The 25,372-nt window shown below is 49.5% G+C and overlaps 1 protein-coding gene across 1 annotated transcript in view; it reads right to left on the reverse strand.

Moving 5' to 3' along the window:
- The window catches only part of LOC103768218 (pumilio homolog 1-like), a 53,382-nt gene that overhangs the window by 19,587 nt on the left and 8,423 nt on the right, over positions 1-25,372 (reverse strand). Inside the window, 5 exon segments of the mRNA XM_008935360.1 lie at positions 1,532-1,802; positions 2,711-2,877; positions 5,364-5,542; positions 7,584-7,692; positions 18,899-18,967. Of these exon segments, the coding sequence (XP_008933608.1) occupies positions 1,532-1,802; positions 2,711-2,877; positions 5,364-5,542; positions 7,584-7,692; positions 18,899-18,967 (795 nt within the window).

Consider the following 25,372-nt stretch of genomic DNA (forward strand, 5'->3'; position numbering starts at 1 on the left):
CCTGGGGGCAGGCAGCCATGCTCCCAGGGACCTCCTGCCCCCCCAAAACCCACCCCTCAGAAAGAGAGCAGAGAGCTCGAGCTGCAGCTTCAGAGGCCACCCAGCAGAGAGTTTTAGCCATGATTACAGAGGTGCCACCAGCTCTGCTGGGATATTGCCCACCCAGCTCAAGGAAAATCCCTGTCCCCAGGGCTGTGCAGAGCCCCAGAGCCACGCTGCCATCGCCCCTGTCACCAGCCCCTGCCAGAGGTTTTATTTCCACCAGCCAGGCACAAGATGTGCCACGTTTCAAACCCTATTGTTTAAAGGCTGGAAGAGACGGATAAAAACCACTCGAGCTTGTAAAGGAGCCTGAATTTCACCAGGAAACAGGGACAAAATGGGACAGGCTGCACATTCCTGCCATTATTTCCTCTGTATCTAACGGTTCTTTAAAAAGCCCTTCACTCATTTAGCTCTAACGTCCTGCTCCTGAAAATCACACCAGTTCCATTGTTTGAAAGTCACTCCTGCACTCAAAGTCCCACACTGGAGGCAAAGATCTGAAAAAAAGTCTGTGGGTTGTGTTTTTTTTTTTCCTTTTTGAACTTATACAGCAGCTATTTAGTTTAATCATTAAAAAAACTTCCATCGTTAACCTCCCAAACATGCCATATAACAGAACAACCCATTAGGCCCTAAGACAGGTATTGACATTGCTTCCAAGACTCTGATAACTCTCTCAAGGTGTGTCTTTAGCACAAACTTGGCAACGGCCTCTCCTCAGTGCGGTGCCAACGGGGCCAGCGTGCTGACAAAGACCTGGCCTTTCAGGAAGCCCAGGGCCAGCTCTGTCCCCTTGCAATGAGCCACAACAAAGGATTTGATTCTTTTGAGGGATATCACGCTTGCAAAAGCGAAGCAGTAAAATTTTACAATCATTCCCCAGGCCAGCAGGAACAGGAGCAGATTACGAGTCGATCGCTGGATCCCGGCCCGGCATTCAAGAGGAGCCAAGAGCCAAGGGAGGACTGGGGTTGCTTGGCCAAGATGAGAAGCTGGGGCCGCCTGCGTGGGAGAAAAGGTCAAACAAACTGGCTGGGCTGAGATAAAGTTTTGTAGGTTTGGACTCTGCCCTCAGGTTTTAAAGGCTGCTCTAGCAGCAGAGCCAGAAGTGACTGTTCCCTCGGCCTGCTGCAGCACTCAGGTGGAACACTCCTCTGACCTTCAACTCCAAGGGATGTCAAGTCCATTCTCCAATGCAAACTTACTCCAGCTACAAATGGTTAATGCCCAGGAAAGTGCTGTGGATAACAGCTCTGTATTACAGGTCCTTCAGACTGCTGCCCAGCTGGCCACAAGTAGATCTCCTGCCTGGAGTTCCCTGGGAGGACACCTGCAGCACTCTGCACATGGCACAGGGTGGATGAAACCGTTCCCAGTCCTCCTCCATCCTCCTCCCCCAGACAAGAGCCTGAGCTTCTGCTAAGCCCGTGATGACTCTCCCAGAGGAACTGGGCTGGCCAGGCAGGACCAATGGCCAACACTTTACCTGCTGCTGGGAGTTGTAATCGAAGAGCCCCACGGTGGCTGCGGCCGAGTCCACAGGCACCTGAGTGCCAGAATAATCAAACTGAAGAGGCTCCATGCCAACGTGCTCCATGGGATCCAGGGGAACACTCTGAGACTCCATGTTGGAGAAATCCTCCACTGGCTTGGCACCATTAGTACTTGCCAGCTGGGCTAAGCCCTCTGATCCATTCTGGTTTGGGCCCAGCAGGTCGACTTCACTGGCAGAGTTCTGGCAGTTCCCGGGCGTACGGCTGCACAGAAGGAAGAGACACTTGTCACTCAGCACATCCAATTAATGCCATGTCACACAGCCCCATCAGCTGCCACAGTCACTGGTGCTCACCAGAACTGCGTGGAGTTGTTGGGACAAAGGGGGAAAAACTAAAAGGATGGTCTGAAGTAAGTTCCCTAAATTAATTCTACAGAACAATTTGTGCATTTGAAAAAAACAAGCAAATTAAAAAGCAGCCTCAAAGGCCTGTTGCAGTACAAGTGTAACAAAATTCAGCTTCCTTTTTCTCCTCGACTGATAGTCAGTCACGAGCCAGGATTTCAGAAACACCAAGGTTATTTTTTCATAAATCTATTTGGTAATCATTAACCATGTGCCACTGTCACTGTGTCTCACTCCAAACCCTCCCAGAGCAGCTGCCCAACGCCAGCACTGGCCTCCAGTGGGAATGGCTCACCTCAGTGTGAGGGCTGGCAGCACGTGCCTCCCAGCAGGCTGGGTTTGCTTCCACAGCTCTCCTGCATGTCCTCAGAGGCACAGCCAGCAGGGAAACAGGCAAAAAAACACAAACCCATTGTCTCCATTGATAGCCACCACTTCTGAAGGCTTTCACCTCCTCAGAGACTGCAACAAGCCCCAGACCCCAGCTATAATTTAGCCTGGTCCATAAGCACAGTTGTCACCTTCAGCAGGTATTTCCACAGGAATCCCACACACAGTCATTAAACTGGGTGAAAATAAACCAAGGTGGCAACACCCAGAGGCAGGCCTGGGCAGAGTGGGGCTGTGAGGTGTTACCCCCTGGACCCTACACCGTGCTGGTGACTCTGCCTCAGTGAGCCAAAGGCTTTCTTGCTAGAACATGGAAAATCTTTCAAGACCTGTTCAGCCTGTCACTGATTAACTGTTAATGAGGGGTGCACGTACCTGAAGTCTTTGACATCGGCGTCGATCCCGTTCTGCACGGGCAAACCATTGGTTTTATCCATCACATCCCCCTCCTCCTTCAGATCTCCCAACTTATCACCATCAAACGTGCCCTTATTTTTCTTATCCCCTTTGTCATTCTCATCATTCTCTGCATCCCTCGGCCCCTAGGCAAAAGAGATGTTAGCTTAATAAGCTTAGTTTTCAGAGCCATTTTACTTTTGTTCTGAGCTGGTAATAAATCAAAGAAAAGTGTCACAATAAAGTAAGTCCCTTGCAAACATTACTTCTTGCAAATAAAAACATAAAAAAGCACAATAGTCCATCATAATCAAAGAAAGAAGGGAATTAGTTCTCACTCCTCCAAGGAAGGGTTTATCTGTTTATTTTCTTCCATTTAGTAATTCAGGGTCTGCTTCTACAGGCTCTGGAAATCCCACTCTAAAATTGTTTTCAAAAATACTTATTCAAACCCTTTGGGACTTTGGCACTTCAAAATAAACCCAGGAACTTCTAAATACAGCAGCGTGTACTGAAGGGGTGTAAACTGAATTAATGTCTCTCCAGAAGTCCCTGTCTCTGTCTCAGACATGCAGTAATCCACTGGACAAGTGCATGTGTTGGAGCAGAACAGGATCCCCTCAGTTTTGGGGGCATTACTGTGATTTGCACAGTGAATTCCAAGGTATAGCTCATTTAAGTGTGCTCAAATCCATCACTGGCTCAATCACCAGCTCGTACAACCCTAAAGCACATTTTGGGGGGGAAGCTGAAAAAAGGATCTGTGTTCTGTTGAACATTTTAGGAGTGGTATTACATCTGCAGCATCTCTGCCCTTAATGTCTGCCTTTTATTTCACTTGGGAGAAGAATAAAGGGTGATTATGCCAGGGGCAGAGTTTTGAACAACAAAAGGGAGAGGAAAAACAACATAATTTATGATAAAAAGCAGCAAGGGGCAGACAAACAGATTTATCAGAGACTGCTTTGGTGCTGTCACAAAGACAGACATTCAAACCCTGCCTTCCACTTCATCTGCAGGAAAAGTGCTTGATGCAGCACAGGGCATTTGAACCTTGTATTGACTAAATCCTTCTTCTATTCTCTTTAATTGCAAGGGTTTTTCTTTTTCCCCCATATTTAGGAAAAAAAGGTTGTTTTGAAAACAATCATCTTCTGATGCTTCTTCAAGGAGATAAAATCGTGCTTCAGCAATGTTAAAGAGTAGGCTTGGAAATGCCAATTGTAAATACAAACTTGGAGGGCAGTTCTGACCCCCCAGGTGCTGGTCAGCAGGGAGACCCTTGGTGTCAGAGCTGGCATCCTGACCAGCAATGCTGTGGAGCAGACACCTCCCCAGTGCAGATGATCAACTGGCTCCTTCCACGTCTCAAAAATCACCTTCCTTAGGAGCAGGGTTCAGCAAGGTTATCAGGTGCCCACTACTGAGGGACAAAGCCCAGGATGGATGAAGGAAAGCACAAAGCAGCTCCCTGGAGAGCTGAGCCCAGCAGTCTGACAGCACCAAACCTTCTCAGCTCCGATGCTTTCTGACAACTCCCCATCCAGCCCTTGGCCAGTGAGGTAGGGCTGAGGTGCAGCCCCTTCTTCCCCAGCACAGAGCTGGGCCTTTATCATGCCTCTCCTCCCAAATCCTCAGAGCTGAGGCAGCAGCCACTGTTGCCCCTCCCCATGCAGGAAGCAGAGGGCCCAATGCCACTGCTGCCCAGGGGGTGAGGGGCCCTGGACAGTGTTCCCAGCTGGAGGGGCTGAGGCTGCTCCGTTACCCCAGGGAACATCAGTGACCCTCACATCCAGATGGCAAACCTCCTGTGTCCAGAACAACTGCCAGCCAGGGACACCAACCCCCTGCAGAGCAACAGGCTGGGGCACAGAGCTGCAAAGTGCCCGGGGGAAAAGGACCTGAGGGAGGGTTGGTCACAGCCAGCTGGAGATGAGCCAGCATGGGCCCAGGTGGCCAAGGCCACCAGCATCCTGGCTTGGTCCAGCACTGGTGTGGCCAGCAGGAGCAGGGCAGGGATTGTTCCCCTGGACTCAGCACTGGGGAGGCCACTTGAATCCTGGGGTCAGCACTAGGCTCCTCACTCCAAGAAGGACCTTGAGGGGCTGGAGCAAAGGAGGCTCAGGGGAGACCTTCTGGCTCTGCACAGCTCCTGACAGGAGCCTGGAGCCAGGGGGGGGTCGGGCTCTGCTCCCAAGGAACAAAGGACAGGACAGGAGGACACGGCCTCAAGTTGCCCCAGGGGAGGTTGAGGTTGTCCCTGAGGAACAATTTCTTGCCCTGGAGGGTTGCCCAGGGCTGTGCCAGGCTGCCCAGGGCAGTGGTGGAGTCCCCACCCCTGGAGGGGTTCCCAAGCTGTGGAGATGTGGGGTGAGGGACACGGGGCAGTGGGGACCTGGCACTGCTGGGGGAACAGTTGGACTCCACGATCTGAAAAGGTCTCTTCCAACCCAAACAATTCCCTGATCCACTGACTGTAACCTCCCCATTTTGAGAAACAGCTAAACTAAGAGCAAAGAAAAGAAAGAAGAAACATCTGCTTTCAGGAATGGATTAACAAACAAACAAACCAAGCAGCAAATGGAGAAAATAACATAATGGGAACTCAAATGTGAGAATCAGGCACACTTACAAATCCTCCTTTCCTTAGGCAGGAATCTCCAGGAGATGAGCTCAACACATACTCCACCATGCTAACTCCAAGTCCTCCACTCTCTGACCGTGGTGAAAGCACCGAGTTGACTTCACTATTCACATGAAACCCCTGACCAGGTCTTCTCTGAACCATAATTGGTTGGGAAACAGAGTGATCTGGAACAAAAACAGGTGTCATTCTTATAAGTAGATCCAACTATTCAGAGGAGGCAAGTCATTAAATACATATTCTCTAGGGTCTCAGTTGTACTAATCAGTGCCAGCTCTTTGACTCTGCTGATGTCCATTAGAAAATGCAGGATGGCTTTCCCATTTTTAAACACTGCAACCTGCAGACCTAATCAGAAAACATTAGACATTGAAGTTTTCAAGTCAAGTTTGCAATTTAAATAAAAGTTCTGGCTTTTAGTTTTAGTAAAACTCATGGACTAGTACAGAAAAAAAAACAATCCCTCTTGGTTTGTCAGGGAAACCATCATCCTGCCCTGACACCAGCCTGCGTTTGTTTTCTTGGTCCTATGCACTGCTGGACTCATGTTAGGATCAGAGTTTCTCTTTGCTGCTATTTTCTCAAGAAAAAGTTTATGAGACCTTCATTTCTTCTTCCTCATGCTGTGTCCCCCTGCATCAGCCCCGTGCCTCTATCCCCCTGCAGCAGGGGGGGCTGAGGTCCACCCAGGACAGATTCAGGAAGGACGGCCCCCAGACCTGATGAAAAGTGACCCTACACCCAGCAAGGGGAGGGAAGATGTCTTCTGCTCCTGGCTACTCAGACTTCCAACAGCCAGTGAGCCAAAAATAATAGGCAGCAGATCCAGCAGTTGCCAGGGGGTGGTGGAAGGGACGAGCAGTGATATTGATACTGCAGCATCCATCCAACACAGGCACAAGCTGTCAGGAGAAGTAATTCCAGGCTGCCTTTGCCCCTGGCTACACTTTCTCCCTCAAGCCAGCACAAGCATCTACACGGCCACAAAATGAAGTGGACAGAGGAGACTTTTGGGGGTTAAAGCTAAGAAAGGAAAGAGAAAAGCTGATTTTAACCCTGTTCAGTTCCCCAGCAGGTCTCCTTGCACTGCTGCACAACTACCTGCAGCAGCAGGACAGGGGGACAGGAGTGGCCTGCAAGGGGCAGGGCTGCTGCTTTTAGCAGTACTGGCTTTAAATGCTTTAAAACCACAAAACATTGAGGTAGAGAGGTGAAGAACTTAGAGAAAACCAGGCCTCAGGAGTTCCACTGCTCATGGAACAAATGCCCTTCTGGCCCAGGACAATTCCACACCCCAGCTCCAAGTTGTGCTCCTTGCTCTGGGGCAGTGACCTGAAGCAGCTGCTCAGACCATGGCTGTTGTCTTCATTTTAGAGGAGCAAAAGGGGGAAACTGTGACCACCCTAAGTCAGACAGCAGGGCATTTTAAAATGTAAATGACAAAAAAAAATGTCCTTATTGCTACCCAAATACCTTCATGCTAATAATGGATATTTTTGGTAGGAAAAAAACCCCCCTACAAGAGTGAAGTTGCTCTAAATCCCAGCTGCCCTGGAGCTGTGGCTCTGCACAGTTGGCTGGAAGCTGCAGGAGACACTCAGCAGTGTTTAAGGAGCTTATTCAGTACATACAGAAAGCACAGAAAGCAAAGAGAGAAAGGTCAGTGTTTCAAACCCAGCACAGGAATGTCACTTTTTTTGCCTGAACACTCTCCAGTTCAAAACCTGGGACAGCCTCTGATCCAAGAACAAAATTTCAACACTACTAATTCAAAACACTTTTTTTTTTTCATTTTTTTAAAGTGAAAGTTGTTGGATTTTGGTTGGTTTAGTGTTTTAAAAATTGTTTAGGTTGTTGTTTTTTCACTAATCTTGTTCTTCAATATCTTTGTTCAAGCTTCCACATAACTCATCCCAAGGCAGAGAACACATCAGGAAGTTTCTGTTGGAATTTTAATGGCAATCTGAACTTTTTAAGCAGATAAACATGAGGGTTAACAGGTTCCTGTTAGACAATCTGTTTGGGAATGTGGATATCTTTTAACACAAAGCAGTGTGGGGTTTTCTGTTCATTTTCTATCAGGTAAAACAGAAGTTTTGAAAAATCTTTTCCATCATCCTGTGTCATCCAGGCTGGCCAGCAGTTTGAGTAGATGAGTTGCACATTTCTGCATCCAACCCAACTAAATTAAGGAAATAATTGAGCTACCTGATGTTCCCCAAGCACTGTCTCTCCACTGATCTCCCAGAAATATCCCTTTTGGTCCATCTTTGCTGGAATCATCAGATTCCCAAAACTTTTTACCCGGCAACAGCTGCTGCAATTCAAAAAAAAAAAAGAAAAAGAAAAAAGAAAAAAAGAAAAGAAAACAAAAGAAAACAAAGCATGATTAAAATAAGTATAAAATGCAAACATAAACCGTAAGCGTCTCCCTTCTAAACATGACTCAATCAATAAACAAACTGATGCATGCTTTATCATCAAAATATTTTGATCCTCCTGGGGTGGAAGCCATACAGCAGCTGAGACAATGACTCAAGCTCCACAGTCCTCTTCCACTCTTCAAGGCTTTACAACCCCCCCCCCCACGTCAGCACACACATCCAAGGCACATTCTCCAGACTCTCCACACAAGAGCTGCTTGCATGAAAAATAGTAGCAGAAAAACCTGTTCTGGTCAGAACCTTATCATGATTTCCACCTCAAAAACTACCCAGCATTTCCAGCACAAACTCCTGCCTGGAGATACTGAGGTTCTGATGCTGGCAGGGACAGAATTGCTCCAGAGGTGCCAAGAGCTCTCATTTCTCACTAACTCAACGTCTGCTGAGGACTCTCCATGTCATGGAGGTTGTTTGTAAACACTAATAAGAGTGAACAGTTCTGGGCCACGGCACCTGCTACGTGTGGAGTGTTCCTACTGGAGGAGAAGAGAGAAGGTTACGTGCTGAGAAGGAGACTGAAAGCTCCTTGAGCATGAATGAGTCCAAGGAAGACTGTCCTGAAGTTCAGGAGAATGCAGAGAGAACAAAGCACCCTGTTGAGCAGATGTATGCTGAAAATATCCCCTTCACCAAGGGAACTGCTGCTGTGTGGCATCCACATCTGGCACGGGGAATTCTGAGCCCTGCTGAAGTGTCTTAGATGTCAAGCATGCCATGTTCAAACCCAATCTTCTGGCTGAATGAGATGTGTGCAGTTCAGACAGGAAACCACAGAACCCTCTGAGCAAATTAACAAAATAAATGAGCCTTGCCTGCTGAAGCTGGAATAAAACTGAAGGAACTGGAAGATTAACAAGTACCTGCATCTGTTTGAAATTACCACAGAACAAGAGGAACCATCAGGTTGGTCGATGTCTCTGATCTGTCAGGAGTGTGGGGAACTCCACACTCTGCAGCAGGCAGAATTTAAGGCTAGAGCATAACAGAGCACAGAGGCTGCTGGATGAAGGGGGAGCCAGTGTAAATGGGTTGAGAGCTCCCAGCTTGGCCTGTGGTGCTGGCTAAGGCAGGAGCAGGGAGGTCGTGCTCACCAGTTACCTTTTAACTCTAAGAAAGAGCTGTTACTCAGACACACATCACCAAGCAGGTCTGCAGGCAGGAGATTTAAGCCAAGGTTCAGCTTTGGCTTAACTGGAGAGATCACACAGAAGACAGGTACGAGAACAGAAGGGACATCAGTTCTACCCCCCACCTGAAAAGCAGAATTCCTTCCAAAACTCTCTTAAAAAACCCAAACCACCCACCACAGAGATTACCTAACGCTCAGGGCTGCTGGCGACCAAAAGGAATCCTGCTTTTGGGCCAAGATCAGTAGAGAGTCAGATCAACCCAGGGCTTGAACCCGGCCACCGCCTACGAGGGAAAACAACCAACTGCACAGGGGCCCTTGGGAAGGGGAACTCACCCAGGGACGAGCTGGAGGGCAGCACTGCAGCTCCAGGGGCTCCAGAGGAGCCTTGAGCCCTGCAGAGACCTCTCCAGCAGCAGCACAGCAGCTCTGGGGGCTAGAGACAAGCCTTGAGCCCTGCAGAGACCTCTCCAGCAGCAGCACGGCAGCTCCAGGGGCTAGAGACAAGTCTTGAGCCCTGCAGAGACCTCTCCAGCAGCAGCACTGCAGCTCCAGGGGCTAGAGACAAGCCTTGAGTCCTGCAGAGACTTCTCCAGCAGCAGGACCACACTCCCAGGTCCTCACCCCGAGCCAGGGCTGGTTCCAGCTGAGCCAAACCCCCCCCTGCACTGTCTTCAGGAGCACACAGAAGGTCAAGAGAAGCAGTCCTCACCCACAGAGGTCAGATCAACACCTCAAACCAACAGGGAGTGGGTGATGTGTGCCAGGCACACCAGGAGCTCCAGCACAGCCACCACCCCTGAGGTCCCCCACGGCTGAAGACACTGTCTGCATGGGTGCTGTTTGCTAGCACAGCACAAAACAGAACTCATTTGTGGATGAAAGATCCTCAGTTAAACTGCAGGTTGGATTTTACAGGAAGTATACACTGGGAGATATCACTGCCCCATCCCAACATCATCTTCCAACTCATAACAACGTTCCTTCTCATTCAAAAGAAAATATCATCAGATTAGTTTTCAAACTGAGGATGAGAGGAGCTCGTTCACCTCCTGTGCCCAAGCACAGTGTACTCTGAAGTCCTTCAAGGTATGTGCAGCTCAACCCCACCTGGATGTCCAGACCCCAGTAGCTGTCCCCAGGCCAGGGGATATAGCTGGACAGAATGGGTTGGGGTGGAAGGGACCTTCAAAGATAATGTAACCCACCCTGCAATGAGCACGGGCATCTTTTCACTGTCTTCCAGGTTTCTCAAAGCCCATCCAAGCTGACCTTGAATCCTTCCAATGACAGGACATCCATAAAAATCACCAGAGGGCTGAGAGAGTTGGGCTTGTTCAGCCTGCAGAGGAGAAGGCTCCAGGGAGACCTTCTGGTGGCCTGCCAGGACTTAAAGGGGCCTGTCAGGAAGCTGGGGACAGACTTTGAGCAGGGGCTGTTGGGACAGGACAAGGGGGGATGGTTTGAAACTAAATGAGGGGAGATTTAGACTGGAGACAAGGAAGAAGAAATTCTTGATGTTGAGGGTGGTGAGCCCTTGGCACAGGTTGCCCAGAGAGGTGGTCGCTGCCCCATCCCTGGAACCATCCCAGGGGAGGTTGGCCGGGGCCCTGAGCACCCTGCTCTAGCTGGGGATGTCCCTGCTCCTGCAGGGGGTTGGACCAGATGGCCTTGAAAGGTTCCTTCCCACCCAAACCAGTCTAGGGTTCTATGATCCACAACTTCTCTGGACAATCTGTTCCAGTGTCTCATCACCTTCACTATAAAGAATTTCTTCCCTATGTCCAAGAATTCTCTACTCCCTTTCCCTGCAGTCAGATATCCATCCAAAGCACTGGCTTTGAGCACCAGAACTTTCCAGTACAGAAATGCCAGCTCCTGTTTCCCCCAGCTCTCTGGTATTTCACACACCATCCACTACCAACTCTGTGTCCTGCACACAGTCCATCCAAGTGTCCTGGCTGGAGCAAGAGCCCTAAACCATGACACCAAGCAAGACCCTTTACTTGCTGAAGTGCTGGGGTCAAACCCCCAGCCCTGAGTGAGCATTGGCATATGGATGATGCCCACACCCTGGCAAGAAAGCCCCTCCTGACTGGTTTTCACCCAGGGTCTGGCCAGCCTTGGGTGGGAACTGATGAGGAGATCACCTGGTGCCCCCACCTCCCACATTAACTTGGAGGCAGGGCAAGAAGCCACCTCTGTAAGAGCTGACTCTGCCTGGGGCTGGGGGGCCTGATACAGAGTGCACATGCTGTGTGAGGAGTCTGGTTACTGGGCAGGCTCCCTGAGTGCCCAGCAACTGGAGTTCCCAGGCAGTGGGGAGAGAGAGGAGTCTCTCTTTGGGAAAATTCTACATAGCTGGACTCCTGGTCTGGCTGGTCCCCTCTCCCACAGCATGGTTCCTTGGCCAGCTTGCTCCCTTCTGCACAGCCTCTGCAGTGAGTGAGTGCATTGACCTGTGCTCCTCCCAGCTGTCTGCCACTCTGGATCTTTGCTGGACAATGTGGGAGTGGAGGGAGGACTCTGGCTGTTGGCTGGCCTGTTGATGACACTACCCTTCTATGCCAGGCAAGAGGTCAGCAGAATTGCCTATTTTCTCTACAACTTACCCCATTCCAGTTTCAATCTCTTCCAAAAGCAAGCCCTTTCCACCCAGCCCTCTCAGAAAGGCTAAATTCCAAGACAGCCTTTTAACCCAAGCGCTGAGCTTCCTCTGGGTGATTCTTGTCCTCTTCCCACTGAGAGGACAAGACTCAACTGGTTCTTCTAACTCTCAAGCCACCCAACAGAAAACACAGTGTCCTCCCCAGCTGCTCCTCTGCACCCAGCAGAGGAAACATCACAAGTAAGCAGCATGTCAGTCAATAAAGAACTCAGGACAAATGTAAGGACGAGTGACTCCCATCAGCAAAACCCCAAACACACAGAGGAACCTGTTCCTGCAGCTGCACCGTGGGGTGATGCTGAGGAGGGGGGAGTCAAGCCTGTGCCACACAGTAGTTACAAACATAACCACACGTCAGGTGTGAGCCCAGGTTTTTAACCTTCTCTCATTCCCCTAGTTCTTCAAATGCAGCTTTTTCACTCCTGCTGCTGCCACCCCAACAGAAAGGATTCCTCTTCTTCCCACTCCAAGGAAATGTGAAGATGACAGCAGGCATCTGGGTAGATTAGACCAAATTTTAGCCACAACTAACCACTTCTCATTTCTTTTGCCAACAGCTCACAGTGGAGAAGGTCAGAGCCTGCTCTGGAGTCACACCTCAGGGGATGAGGGGGACATGGGCTCACAAAAGGAGGCAGCAAAGGAGAAGAAGAATATTTTTTCAGAGAAAGAGCAATTTCTAGTTTACAAGAAAATGAAACTCCTCTCATAAGCTCCTGAGTGTCCAGAATTTTAATAACTTCATGCACAAGAAAGCAATAGTGAGTTCTAAACTGGTGAAATTTATTTCTCCTTTAACCTAAAAGGCAAAGTGGAACTGAAGGAGAAAAATCAAGTACAAAACAAACCTAAGAGGGAATCTGCATCTGTAAAGCAGCACAGAGAAGGGCACGGGGAGCCCAGCAGCTGCCAGGTAAGTACAGGTCACAGCAATGGGTAATCTCAACAGTTCAAAAGTAATCCTAAAATCCCAAGCAAATGGGTGTGAAGGTTCCATAGCTGCCTCTCCTGAGGAAGGGACACCTACAGGTTCTCAGCATCAGGCAGGTGTACACCCCTAACTGAGAAGGAAAACCAGCAGCTCATGGGTGGTGTTTATGAACCACGGCAACAAGCTGCCTCACCAAGTGGAACAAAGAGAGCAAGTGGATTTCTTTGTATCCTGCTGGCTCATTTAGATCAGTATTTCAGTTTTCTTGGCCATACAAATGGGGTCACTCCCAAACACAGCAGTACAACCATTCCCTCCCTGGAGGGCATCTCGAGACTCATTTAGCATGCTGTTGTTTCCCCTACCCCCTTGTAAAGGGTGAAAACACATCCACTTACCTACCAGATCCTGCAGAACTGCACCCAAACACCTCCTGAATCACAGACAAGGAGTGTAAAAAAACTTCTAACACTTCCTACCTTGTGCACCCTCCTTACTGAGCAAACAACTCTAATCTTATCCCCTGCAGTTTAATCTTTCCCCCTCAGAAGTGTGAGGTTTCCCACTAGAAGCTCTGGACCGCAGGCAGAAAGCAGCAGAGTATAAATGTTTATTTTACGTAGGGGTTCCAGATGTATTTACAGAAAAGGGGAGGGGAAAATCCAAAGGCCAGCACTAACAGATGGCAGTGGGGGGCCTTGTCCTGTCAAGCACTGCTCCAGCCAGCAGCAATCATCCCTACTCCATTATGCAACAGGCTGCCAAGAAGGCCAATTGCTCCTCAGGGACAGCTGGCAATTGCAATGGACCAAAAAAAAACACAACTCAAAATTACTTTGAGTGAATGTCATCCAGTTGTCCAGGTTGGAAATGAAAAGAGAACACAGGTCAGTTTAGAATTAGACTAGTTTATTTGTTCTGTAGTTTTTTATTAAAATTGACCCTATCTAGTATGAAAATAATCCTTCTAAACCCTCTTACAGAGGACTTAGGGAGTTAGGCAAATTTCAGCAGTGGGGAGTAGGGGAGGGGACAACTTACACACCAACCACAGCAATCCCACAACCAGCACACAGATCCCACTGAGATGGGATTATGAATTAGACAAATTAAGGAAACTGATCCCCTCCAGACAAGGCAAATATATGAAGATTCCAGCAGCCATCTGTGCTGCTGGGGGACTCGGCCCGGCCCCAGCAACAGGTAGAAGGCAGAGCATCTATTTACTGGTCACATTTGGGCAGCAGTGCAGGTCTGCACACACTGCAGTGTTGTCTACCTACCCTGCATGGCCAGCAGACAGAGAGAGGGGATCCTGCCCCTCTGCCAGCTCTGGGAGACCCCCCTGCAGTGCTGGGGCAGCTCTGGAGTCCTCAGCACAGCAGAGCCAGGGAGCTGCTGGAGCGGGGCCAGAGGAGCCCCAGCAATGCCCCGAGGGGGGAACCCCTCTGCTGGGAGCCCAGCAGGAGAGAGTTGGGCTGGGGCAGCTGAGAGGAGAAGGCTCCAGGCAGACCTTCTGGTAGGCCCTTCTTTGCCTACAGGAAAGCTGGGCAGTGACTGGTCACAGCAGTGCAGTGATAGTACGAGGGGTGACAGTTTTAAATCAGAGCAGGGTAGACTCAGATTAGACATTAGGGAGAAGTTCATTACTCTGAGGGTTGTGAAACACTGGACCAGGCTGCCCAGGGAGGTGGTGGAAGCCCCATCCCTGGAGACATGCAAGTTCAGTCTTAATGGGGCTCTGAACAACCTGCTCTAGCTGCAGATGTCCCTGTCCCTGCAGGGGGGTTGGACCAGATCACCTTGAAAGGTCCCTTCCAACTCAAAGGAGTCTATGATTCTAAAAAAGTGCTGCCATCTCCAAACCAAACCAGCCAGGGAGGCTGAGAACCCCACCAGCCACCCCAGCAGAGAGAGGCAGGGGCTTGTCTAGGACCTGACCAACACCATCCAGGGGACCCAGGCCTGGACACGGTGAGCCCCCTACTGCTCCAGCCTCTGATGTTTAAGAACTCTGCTGCAAGGAGCCACAGGGGCTGCAGCACTTCCACTGTCTGGCCAGACCACAATGGAATCCAGCACTAAACCCCACACAGGACAGTAATTAAATGCTCATCAGATGAAGTGGAAAATATTTCCTACCAGCATTTCAAGTGCAAGGTGAGATTCACTCTTATCCCCCCTACCCACACTTGAAAGTTTCTGGGCCAATTCCTTCAATTTTTGAAGTGAAGTACCTACCAGTTGCCTTGAGTCTTTCTGCTCCCATCCTCCTCCTCCTCCTCCTCCCACCCCCCTGGATTAAGTTACAGCCAGCTACTCACCCAGCTGCTCTTATCCTGGCCACAGGCTTATCTCACAGCAGAACCTGCCACCACATCAAGAACACTGTAATGCCCTGATGACAGCCACCAAAACACCCTCTCACAGCCCCTCTGTGCTGTCCTCTGTCCCCAAAAGTCACCAAACGAATATTCAATATTACCAAGCGATAAAAGGGATTTAAAGCAAAGCAAAGCTGATAACCAGCTCCCCTGTCTTGAAGGCCAGAAAAGAAAGGGAACTTGCATAGTTCATGCTAAGCCTTGGATAAGTCACTGCTGTGTGAGCAAAGAGCTCAGAAGATGGCACAAGCAGCATGGGCACAAGTTCTAGTCTGTGTGTTAGAGCAGCCAAAGGGCCTGGCTCTGGGTGTGGCAGCTGAAGCTCCATCCCCTCTCCTCACTGAGCACTACACACCAGAGCTTCCAGCACCTCCCAGTGCAACATCTGTCAGAAGGGGAGATAGACACAAAACTAGCAAAGATTTCACTGTTTACATGGCTCACAGTAAAGCTCTGAGCATCCTCCAGCTAACAACCCAGACAAAGTGCTCAACAGAGGGAACAAACAGCACCTTCACAGAACCATGGAATGTGCTGGGCTGGAAGAGACCTTAAAGCTCAGCTCATCCAACCCCCCTGCAGGGAGCAGGGACATCCCCAACTAGAGCAGGGTGCTCAGAGCCCTGGCCAGTGTAGAATGGCTCAAAGGATGGGGCACCTCTCAGGGTAACCTGGGCCAGAGGCTCACCACCATCAGCCTCAAATATTTCTTCATCTAGTCAAAACCTCCCCCTTTTAGTTTCAAAACATCACCCTTCTCCTTCTGCAACAGGCCCTGCTCAAAAGTCTGTCTCCATCCCTCTGCCAGGCCCCTTGCAGCCCTGCCAGCCCCCAGCAGGTCTCCCCAGCTGGAGCCTTCTCCTCTCAGCTGCCCCAGCCCAACTCTCTCCTGCTGGGCTCCCAGCAGAGGGGTTCCCCCCTCGGGGCATTGCTGGGGCTCCTCTGGCCCCGCTCCAGCAGGTCCCGGGCTCTGCGGTGCTGAGGACTCCAGAGCTGCCCCAGCACTGCAGGGGGGTCTCACAGAGCTGGCAGAGGGGCAGGATCCCCTCCCTGCCCTGTGCCCACGCTGCTGGGGGGGCAGCCCAGGCTGGGGGGGCTGCTGTGCCATGAGCACACAGGGATGGCTCCTAGCCAGCTTCTCACCCACCAAAGCTTCTCAGCCTTTTTTCAGGAGGTTACTTTCAACATTATCAACAGCCTACATATTTTTCATTTTTGAGCAGGGGTTTCTGTGCCTCTCCTCTTCCATCTCACACTTGCCAAAGCACTGCACCCCCACTCACACAGACACAGAGGGGCACATGGCTGGGTACCCTGTGTGGCAGGGGGTGGGTTTTGAAGATAGCAACAGCCACAAGGCAGATGGAAATTGTGGGGGTTTTAAACTGTTCTTAATTTCCCTGTTCATCACCAAGTGTTATCTGTCCTGCTGTCCAAAGCCAGGTAAGAGATTTCATTGTTTGACAACCTCCTTTAAAACAAAGCTCTGATGGCTTCAGAGGCATGGAGTATGTAAATCCCCAAATCTCTGATGCTGCTGCTCACCAAGAAGGCAGAAAACAAAAAGTTAGAAAGATGCACTGAGTAAAAACTCCTTTCCTCATCTTTCCCCACCAGGTTTTTCACTATCAGCTCCAAGTGTGAGATTACTGACAACTCCTGCAGGTAAGGCTCAGAAGACACAAGATCAAGAAACACGACTCAGTTTTGCTCTTTTCCTCATTTATTTCAGACTTAATTTTTTTAATTAGTGCACTGACTTTCTCCGTGACTTTGCTTCACACTCCAGGAACAGGAGGAGGGGAGGGAACCATCAGTGCCTTGCAAAGGCATCTGAACAGCAGACAGAGCATGCTGCACAAAATCAGAGTCTGTGGCTGAAGAACATGGTCTTGAAAGCCAATACCCAGATCCTGTGGGATCTCAGTTTACACAGCTCCTTATATCAGCCAGCTGGATCTATGCTGAAATACCTTGGGGAAATACAGAGAAAATTCAATGGATAAAGGAAGGAAACCGTGGGAGAGGTTGTGGAGTCTCCTTTTCTGAAGAGATTCCAAACCTGCCTGGATATGATCCTGGGCAACCTGTTGCATGTGACCCTGCTGGAGCCAGAGGGATTGGATGAGATGATCCCCAGAGAGCCCTTCCAACCCCACCAGGCTGGGATTCTGTCACTGAGGGAGAAAAACCCCCAAGAGAAACAAGAAATAGTGTCTCAGCTTAAAAAAGAAGGGTGAAATGTCACTTTTCCCAGAAAAACATGCACATTGGAGCATGTAGAAATGCCCAGTGACAAAACGATGCCCCCTCCAAAACTTTCTGCATCACAGTCAGAAGAATAAGGAGGGAAACAGGAAAAAAAAAAAAAAGGTGATTCATCATCAGAAGGCAAGTCTCACATCCTCCAAAAAAACCTGCCCAAATTCACTTCTCTCAAGAAATGGTTAAATAAACTAGGAGTTGGTAAAAATCAGCATACTTAGGAATGCCTGCAGGTATTGAAGTGAACCTGGTGCTGGGTCATGGTCATGTTATGCCCAAAACAAGCCCTGTGCTTGCTCTTCCCAGGCTTTCAGAGTGCCTGTGCAGTCTCTATCTATAGCTGGAAATGAACGTCTTGCCCAAGTGAGGTGTTAAAAAATAATATTCCCAGAACATTCCCACCCCCATCATTCCTCTGGCATGCTTCACACAGAGACACATCAGCTGGTTTGCAGCAGGTTCAGATGGAGACTTAATGTCACATTTTCTCCTCTGTAAATCATTTTCATCTACACTCTTAGTCAACAGTCTCAATGTAGGTTAAAATAACCTAGAGAAATAGAGATTTCCCTGTCGAATGCTGTCAAATGAAGATGGAACTCAGTGTTACAGTCTTCCAGAGAAGGAAGGAGGGAGAGAAGAGAAGCTGAACTGCAAACACCATGAATTCCTCCAGCTCCTTCACCTGAGAGGGCAGCTCCTCATGAATCCCACCACACAACAGTCCCCCTTTGCTTCATTTTTATGTCCTAGGGATTTTTTCTTTTTTTTAACCTGGCTCCTAAACTAGACAACAGAGACAGGATGGACTAAATGTGGTGAAAATAAACTAGTCTGAGCTTGACAGGCAGGAAGGCAAAAAGGCAGGCTCTCTGAACAGGGCTGTATCCAGCTGGGCTCTTCTACAGGAATATCCTCCTACCAAGGAGGATTTCCTGGTCTCTTCTTCCACAAGCCTCTAAAGGCACTGACTGCAACAGGAAAAAGAACCAGGCAAGGAAAAGAAGTGTTTCCATCCAACTTCCAGGAACCTAACACAGCTACCTGCAGTAACTCCCTGTTCTTTCAAGTCACCTGAAAAATAGGTAAATTCTCTCTTTTCAAGGAAAACCAGTGGCCATCTCCCCCAGACCTGCCACCTCCTTACTGTGCTGCCAGATTCAACTCTCACTGGTTAGAACTGAAGGGCCTGTTATCTGCCAGCTCCTGCTCAGCCCTCTGACCCATCTGGAGCACTCAGCACCTCTGCAGCCCTCCATTCCACTGCCCAGTCACTTTCAATGCCAAACAGGGCCCTGTGCTTCATGACATGAGCCAAAAACGTGGCCAGGAGTGGAAACAGGGCAGCAGACAATGACAGACAACTAACCCCCACCGTGCTATGGGGTCTGAGATCACCAGATCCCAAAATAAACACGTTACCAGTACTGTAATGCTGGTCACAAGACCCATTTCTAGCCACTCTTTTACAAGGGCCGTTTCACCCTCGGATGGTGGGGCAGGAGGAGCCTCAGCTGCTCCTCCTGCTAAGATGGGTTCCAGCCTGACAGGTTTTTCTTTTGTTCAAGCACACACACACACACACACACACACTTCACAGTCAGAATGGAGAATTCTCAAGCTCAAAATCATTCCCAAAAGCTCACTTATTTTCCTCCTCCCCCCCAAAATACCAGCTTGTTTCTAAAGGCCTTTCACTTACCTCTCCCATAGCCCGTCCTTCCAGAGCAAGAGCTTGAAAATCATGATTCAGTTCATCCATGGAACGTACCTATTTATAGATGGGCAAGAAAAATGCATGAGGAAATGCTTGTATTTATTTTTCTTAATAATAATCATAGTTTACAGCAATTTCTTCTGATACAGCCCGAGATCTACGTTCCACATTACAGGACATAACAAGGTTACTGAGCTCCAAAAGATGACTTACCTTTGAGGCTCCCAGAAGCTGCAATGTTTACAGTGTTAGATTTATACACACACAAAAAGATGAATAATTAGCCATTACTTTTAAGATACACAGAGCCCAACGCAGCTGCCTCTGCTACATGTATGGCAGAGTGATGTTTCACAGAAAGCTGTGTGACTCCCAGTGAAGGAGTGGAGGCCTGAGGAAGGGAGTTGGCAGCATTTCCTTTCAGGTGAAAATCGAGTTAAGACTCTGGTATAAAACAGGCAGATTTATATTCAAGTTACATTGATACAGAAGAGAAAAACACAGCAATAGAAACAACAAGCAAATTCAACTCAACGGCACCACTGGCAGCGAGGGGCAGGGGCTGAAGCAAGGAGAGTGAGAACAGCTCCAGAGTTCACTGAGCTTTGTTACTGTGCCCAGGACCTCTCCACGTGGGAATCCAGAAGGACAAACCTGGAACCCCATAAGACACCCCTGATGGGGTACAGCCCTTCCTTCCTGCCCCAGAGGCTGCTGGCACGTGGCATGGCTGCCCCACAGCCCCGTGGCTATGCCAGGAGCCCCAGACTTGCCAGCCACAGCACAGGAAGGGCACAGCCAAGCAGGGAGCCCCCCCAGCTTCAGGTGGGGAAGAGCTCAGGCACTGTGGGAGTGGGGGGACAGCCCCAGGAGGGACATGGCCCTGCCCACCTGAAGGGCCTAGAGCCATACATCTGCTTCAGGGGGTAGTGTCCTTCCCTGCCTCTGCTCTGGATCATGTGCTAAGTCCATTTTCACCAAATCATTAAAAAAAAGCAGTGATTTAAAACTGTTAGCTAACTGGGTATGTTGAAAACAAAAGGAAACACTTCTAATTTTCATTCCCAGACCTCACCCAGGCAAGCCCCTGTGGGTGCAGCCACTGAGCACAGTCACAGAAGCGAAGAAAAATCACCCAACTATGGGCTTGAGGACAAAGCAGAGAAGCTGAGCCACAAGCTGGGATTCAGACTCAGCTATTGCCCTCCTTGGGTCCCAGCAGTGCTTGTTACAACAGCCACGAGCACGATGGCACAGAACACTCCACACCTCCTCCTCAGTGTCTGCATAATCCCTGCAACCCAACCGACCTGATACAGGAACCTGCCAGGGACCAGTGCTTAAGCAGTCACACCACACTCACAGCCTCAACCCCGACTTGTGACACTCCTCCCTGTACTTCCAGCAGAATCAAGTCAAGGCTTTGCTGTGATTATGCTTTATTCCTGTTTTAAGATAGGATTCCAACACCAGATGTAGAGAAAGCACCACAGATAGCCTCCAGAAGTCTCCTCAGGCCTGAATTCTTCCACTATGCTGTGACAACACTACTTTGCAAAACATTAGTAACTTATTGTTATCTAATATGCATTCATGTAATTTGCAAATCCTCAATGGCCAGCCAGTGAGAATCACAGTTTAGAAACAAGGCACCATCCTCTTACAGTATCTCAGTGCAAAGTTCCTTGCAGTTATGCCTCAGTCTTGTCACCTTCAGTAGTAACTTATCACATCAGCCACAAACACAGAGGGAAAGCAGGACTCCACCTCCCAGAAACTACAGCACCAAAGACTTGCCTTTACTGCCAACTCCATCACTGACCTGCCAAAAAGGACACGTCTCAGGGGAGACAGAAGTCAGTAAGACCAAATTCTTCCCTAAAGCACTTCAAGCTGAACTCATGGCAAGTGCTGCAGCCCCCAGATGTGCCAAGCCACAAAAGCTGAACAGTAGCAAATTATTCCTTCAATGAGACACCCGAGGGCTGGAGAAGCTGCACAAAGAGATTCAGAAGGTGATGCTTGTTCCTTTCACTCTGAAGCAATGTCCCAGCAAACCACAGATGCAGCCGTGGTGGCACGGAGCCAGGACCTGCAGTGCTGGTGAAAGAGGCTGCTCAGTGTGTGTGCCCCAACCTCTCCAAAACAAATCAGCTCCCGAAGGTGGATGCTGTGCTATGGGAACCTCAAAACAAAGCCACAATGAAGACAGAATCACGACGTTCCTGGGATAGATTAAAAGGATATTAAGAAACATTTGTGTTTTGTTTTGATCATATCCCAGTGCTATCAGCTCCTGCTGCCAAGCCAGGCTCAGGGCCCTCACAGCTTCAGCTCCCCAGTGATGGTCTCGTGCAGAACATCCAGGCAGCTTCTGAACAAGAATTAAATCCCCAGCCCCCCTCTCACCCTTCTCCACAGTACTCTGGCACAGTACAAGGCCATCCTTTCTCCACCAAACGTGTTTTAAAATGCCAGAATCATGTATTCTATTTGTGCACATTAGATGTGAGAACATCTCCAGAGATGTTTTGTTCAAGTGTTTGGTCTTGAACAGAAAAATGTGTTGTCATCTTGTTAAAGCCATTGCTGCAGCCCAAATGTGGGGTTCCCACCCACGTGCTCCCATGCTGCCCTGAATGCTTGGTGGAGAAGCTGGAGCTGGAGTAACTACTACTATCACCACCAACATGGACAAAGCCTTCAGTGTGAGTTCACAGTCCTCCACCAGACACAACAATTAACAATCTGTGTTTCTCCAAGAGCCCAGTAAGCAGACAGAGCTCCTCACTGCCAAGCCCTGCTCTGTCTCCAAGGTGGAGAAGCATGTTTGTCTTCAAACGATGTCAGGACAGTCGATTACTCCAGAGACCAAGATAAGAAGAGTGGTAAAGGGCAAGAAGTGGGATCAACACGAAAGCAAAGTGCACTCCAGCAGTTTCATACCCAGCTGCTTTAACTGCACACCTCGGGCAGCACGAGTATTTTCAGCCTTCTCTGAAGGTTCTGCAGGAAGCTGCTCTCCAAACGTGTCTCTGATGGCAAACTGCTGTCCCAGCCTCCCTGGGAATGGCACGCAGCAGAAACGGGCTGCCTCCATCCCCTCCCAGATAGACTGCACCCCAGTCACCAGCAAAAGCAGAAAAAACTAACACTGCTTTCTCCACCTGCTGTGGGAGGTCAGGTAACAGAAGAAATTACTCATTACAGGCCTTTAACTCACACCCCTCATCATCTCTCTTCCATCAATCCTAACAATTCTGGATGAAAACAATTCCTAAATCAGATTTTTGTGCCTGACTTTCAGGGGCTGTATACTCAAACTGCACAGAACCACCAAATTCTGAGACCTCTCTCTCCGTCACCCAGTTCCTTTATCTCCACTGATCTTTGTATCCATTTGTTTGTAACACAGGCCAGTTTACTATTTGGTTTCTAAGGACAGTACCCAAAAGGACCTGTTCTTACTTCCCCACCTCTATAATATTAAACAGCAACACCTCCTCACCTCATTTTCTTACACAAATACCACAGGGCTCCTTCACCTCCCTTTGCAAGAACAACAGGTAGCTTCTGGAACACCAAAACATAGAGCCAAAGAACAGAATTCCCACATCTCAGTATTCCACAAGGCAAGGCAAGCTCCAAAATGGTAATTCAACGAGATGGCTGATCTACCACCTCACCAGGATCTCCTGTTAACTGCCACTGACCTGTCATGGACACAGACCCGTGGAGCGGAGTCACGATGGAGTAAACACCACAAATGAGGAGCTCCACAGAGAAAGAGCTTCACAGATGAGCAGCAACACCAATGAGACACGATTACCATAAAATCTGTTTCACCACTGAACCAGAGTTTTGAGAGAAATCCAGAAGACAACGCCAAGATCAGCTGGCAGCACAAGGAAGCCATGCCCTGACATCTGGATAGGACGTGACAACCTGGTTCCTTGGAGGAGGAGGTGACCTCGAGAAGCATCAGGACTCGCATGAAGAGAGGTCAGCTTTAGTCCCAACTGCTTCCCAAGTGATCCAACAAAAGCTGATCCTGCTCTCAGCCAGCAGCACCCCACGGTCCCACCCATTTCAGCCTCCTCCAGGCACGTGCCCAACCCAACGGGCAGGACCTCACAGCCCTCCTGCCTCCTCACCTTCCTGTCAGGACCTCACAGCCCTCCTGCCTCCTCACCTTCCTGTCCTGGGGACTCCTCCTCTCTAACAAGACACAAAACCAGTGAGCTTGCTTTGGAAGCCCACTTCACAAAATTAAGGCTCTGTGCCTCAGCAGCACTGCTACCAAGCAAGTCCCAGAGCGATTTCACCACACAGGAATGTCCCTGCCCCACACCAGGCATGCTCTGGGGGAATTATGGAAATCTTGCTGAAATTAATGAGAATTTCATTCAAGAAAAGCAATTTCCACACACATTACTATAGGAATGTGTGTCACTGGAACACGCTCCAGCCACTTCACTGACTCAGAAATAATTGCTGCCTGCATGTTGGAAGCAGCACAGCCCCCAGCATGCTGAGGGACAGGGAAAAACCTGCCAGGCTGGGGCTGGGGTCAGCTCAGCCTCTCCAAAACCCCCTTAACCAGCTCCCACCTTTGCTCTGAAATGTGACAAACCGAGAGGCAGCTACAACACTGCTCGTCACAGCCATGCCAGGTCAGACCCCCAGCCTGACCTCCAGGCTCCCCAGTAAACCCCCCAGCCTCCTGAGCCCCAGAGGCCTTGCCCACTTGCAAAACTCAAATGACAGCAACTCAGCAGCAAAGGTTTTCCTGGTGCCAAAGCTCACAGCCACTAGTCCTCACCCATCTCTGGAACACTTGGGAATATTTACAGCTATACCAGGGTTATAACCATGTTCTATGTGCTGGTACTGTTTGGCACTGGACCTGCTGCTCACCTGCCACACCACAAGAGACATTTTGTAGCATCACAGAATCACTCCGGTTGGAAAAGACATCAGCAAGTTCACCCATCAACTCAACACTCTCACAATCATTAAATCATGTCCCAAGTGCCACGTCCACGCATTTTTTTAACTCCTCTGGGGATGGGGACTCCACCACCTTCCTGGGCAGCCTGGGCCACTCTTGCAGGCAAGAAATTCTTCCTCATATCCAACCTAAATCTCCCCTGGCACAACTTAACCCCATTTCCTCTGGTTCGCTTGGGAGAACAGACCAACCTCCACCTCACTCCAACCTCCTGTCAGGGAGTTGTCAAGAGCAATAAAGTCTCCCCTCAGCCTCCTCTTCTCCACACTAACCATACCCAGGTCCCTCAGCTGCTCCTCACAAGCCATGTTCCCCAGAGCCCTCACCAGCTCCACTGCCCTTCTCTGGACCTGCTCCAGCCCCTCAAGGTCAAGTGCCCAAAACTGAACGTAGGACTCAAGCTGTGGCCCCCTCAATGCCAAGCCAGGGGCACATTCACTGCCCTACTGCTGCTGCACACGCTGGTTTTGATACCAGCCAGGATGCTGGTGGCCTTCTTGGGCACATGCTGACTGGTGTTCAGCCAGCTGGCCACCAGCACCCCCAGAGTCACCCCCTCCTCTGAGCCCACCTGAAGCACACTCGGTCACAGCTACAGCCAGCACTGACAAGTTCTGAAGTTGTCTCTTACAGAAGCACAGAGACTCAGGTGATCATCCAGCACTACGTCAGACCCAAGGGTCTGAATTCCCCGCCAGAGAGCGAAAGGGGAGGGAACACAGAGACCAGGACCAACACCTCTAACGAGCCTCCCAAAACAGGGGCTGCTGTCCCCAGAGCTGACAAAGGACAAACAGGAAAACCTGCAGAAGCACCAGCGTGCCCCCAGAAAGCAGCAGGAACACCAAGGGCCTGCCAGGACACGCTGCACGGCCGGGTCCCAAAACTCAGGGTCATTTTAACCTAGCAAACAACAAAGGCCCAGGGGGCTAAATGGCACTTGTCAGAAGGAATTCTGCAGCCAGTTAAATTCACAGGAACCAGGGCCCCCAACTGTCCTGGCAATTACTAAACAGAGATTTGAAGGACCTAACAAATTAACATGAAAGCAACAGTCTATTTACCTTCCCCATTTCCAGCACCGTGCTTTTTATTCTAGAATAATCCAAGGGCTTTTTCCCCCAAAGTAGCTGCATTGTAGTTTTAAGTAAATATTAATGTTAACAAACAGTGTTAATACTGCACCTTATATTAAGCAAATATGGTTGCTAATATGACCTTTATATATAAATTCAAAGTGTAATACTGGATCCCAGTCTGTGGTCTACAGGGATCTCAGGGGATTGTACTCTAGGCCTTGTATATTAAGGAATCCTCGTTGATGTGGAATTTATATTCACCCAGCCAGCCACACAGCAAAACTATCAAAGGCTAAATTTCACTCTGAAAAAGAAGATTTTTTTTTTCTTCATCCTTATGCAAGTGATGCTTCCCAGAAAGAGAAGGGA

The sequence above is a fragment of the Merops nubicus genome, unplaced genomic scaffold, assembly GCF_000691845.1.
Source record: "Merops nubicus isolate BGI_N331 unplaced genomic scaffold, ASM69184v1 scaffold15022, whole genome shotgun sequence".
Lineage (NCBI taxonomy): Eukaryota > Metazoa > Chordata > Aves > Coraciiformes > Meropidae > Merops > Merops nubicus.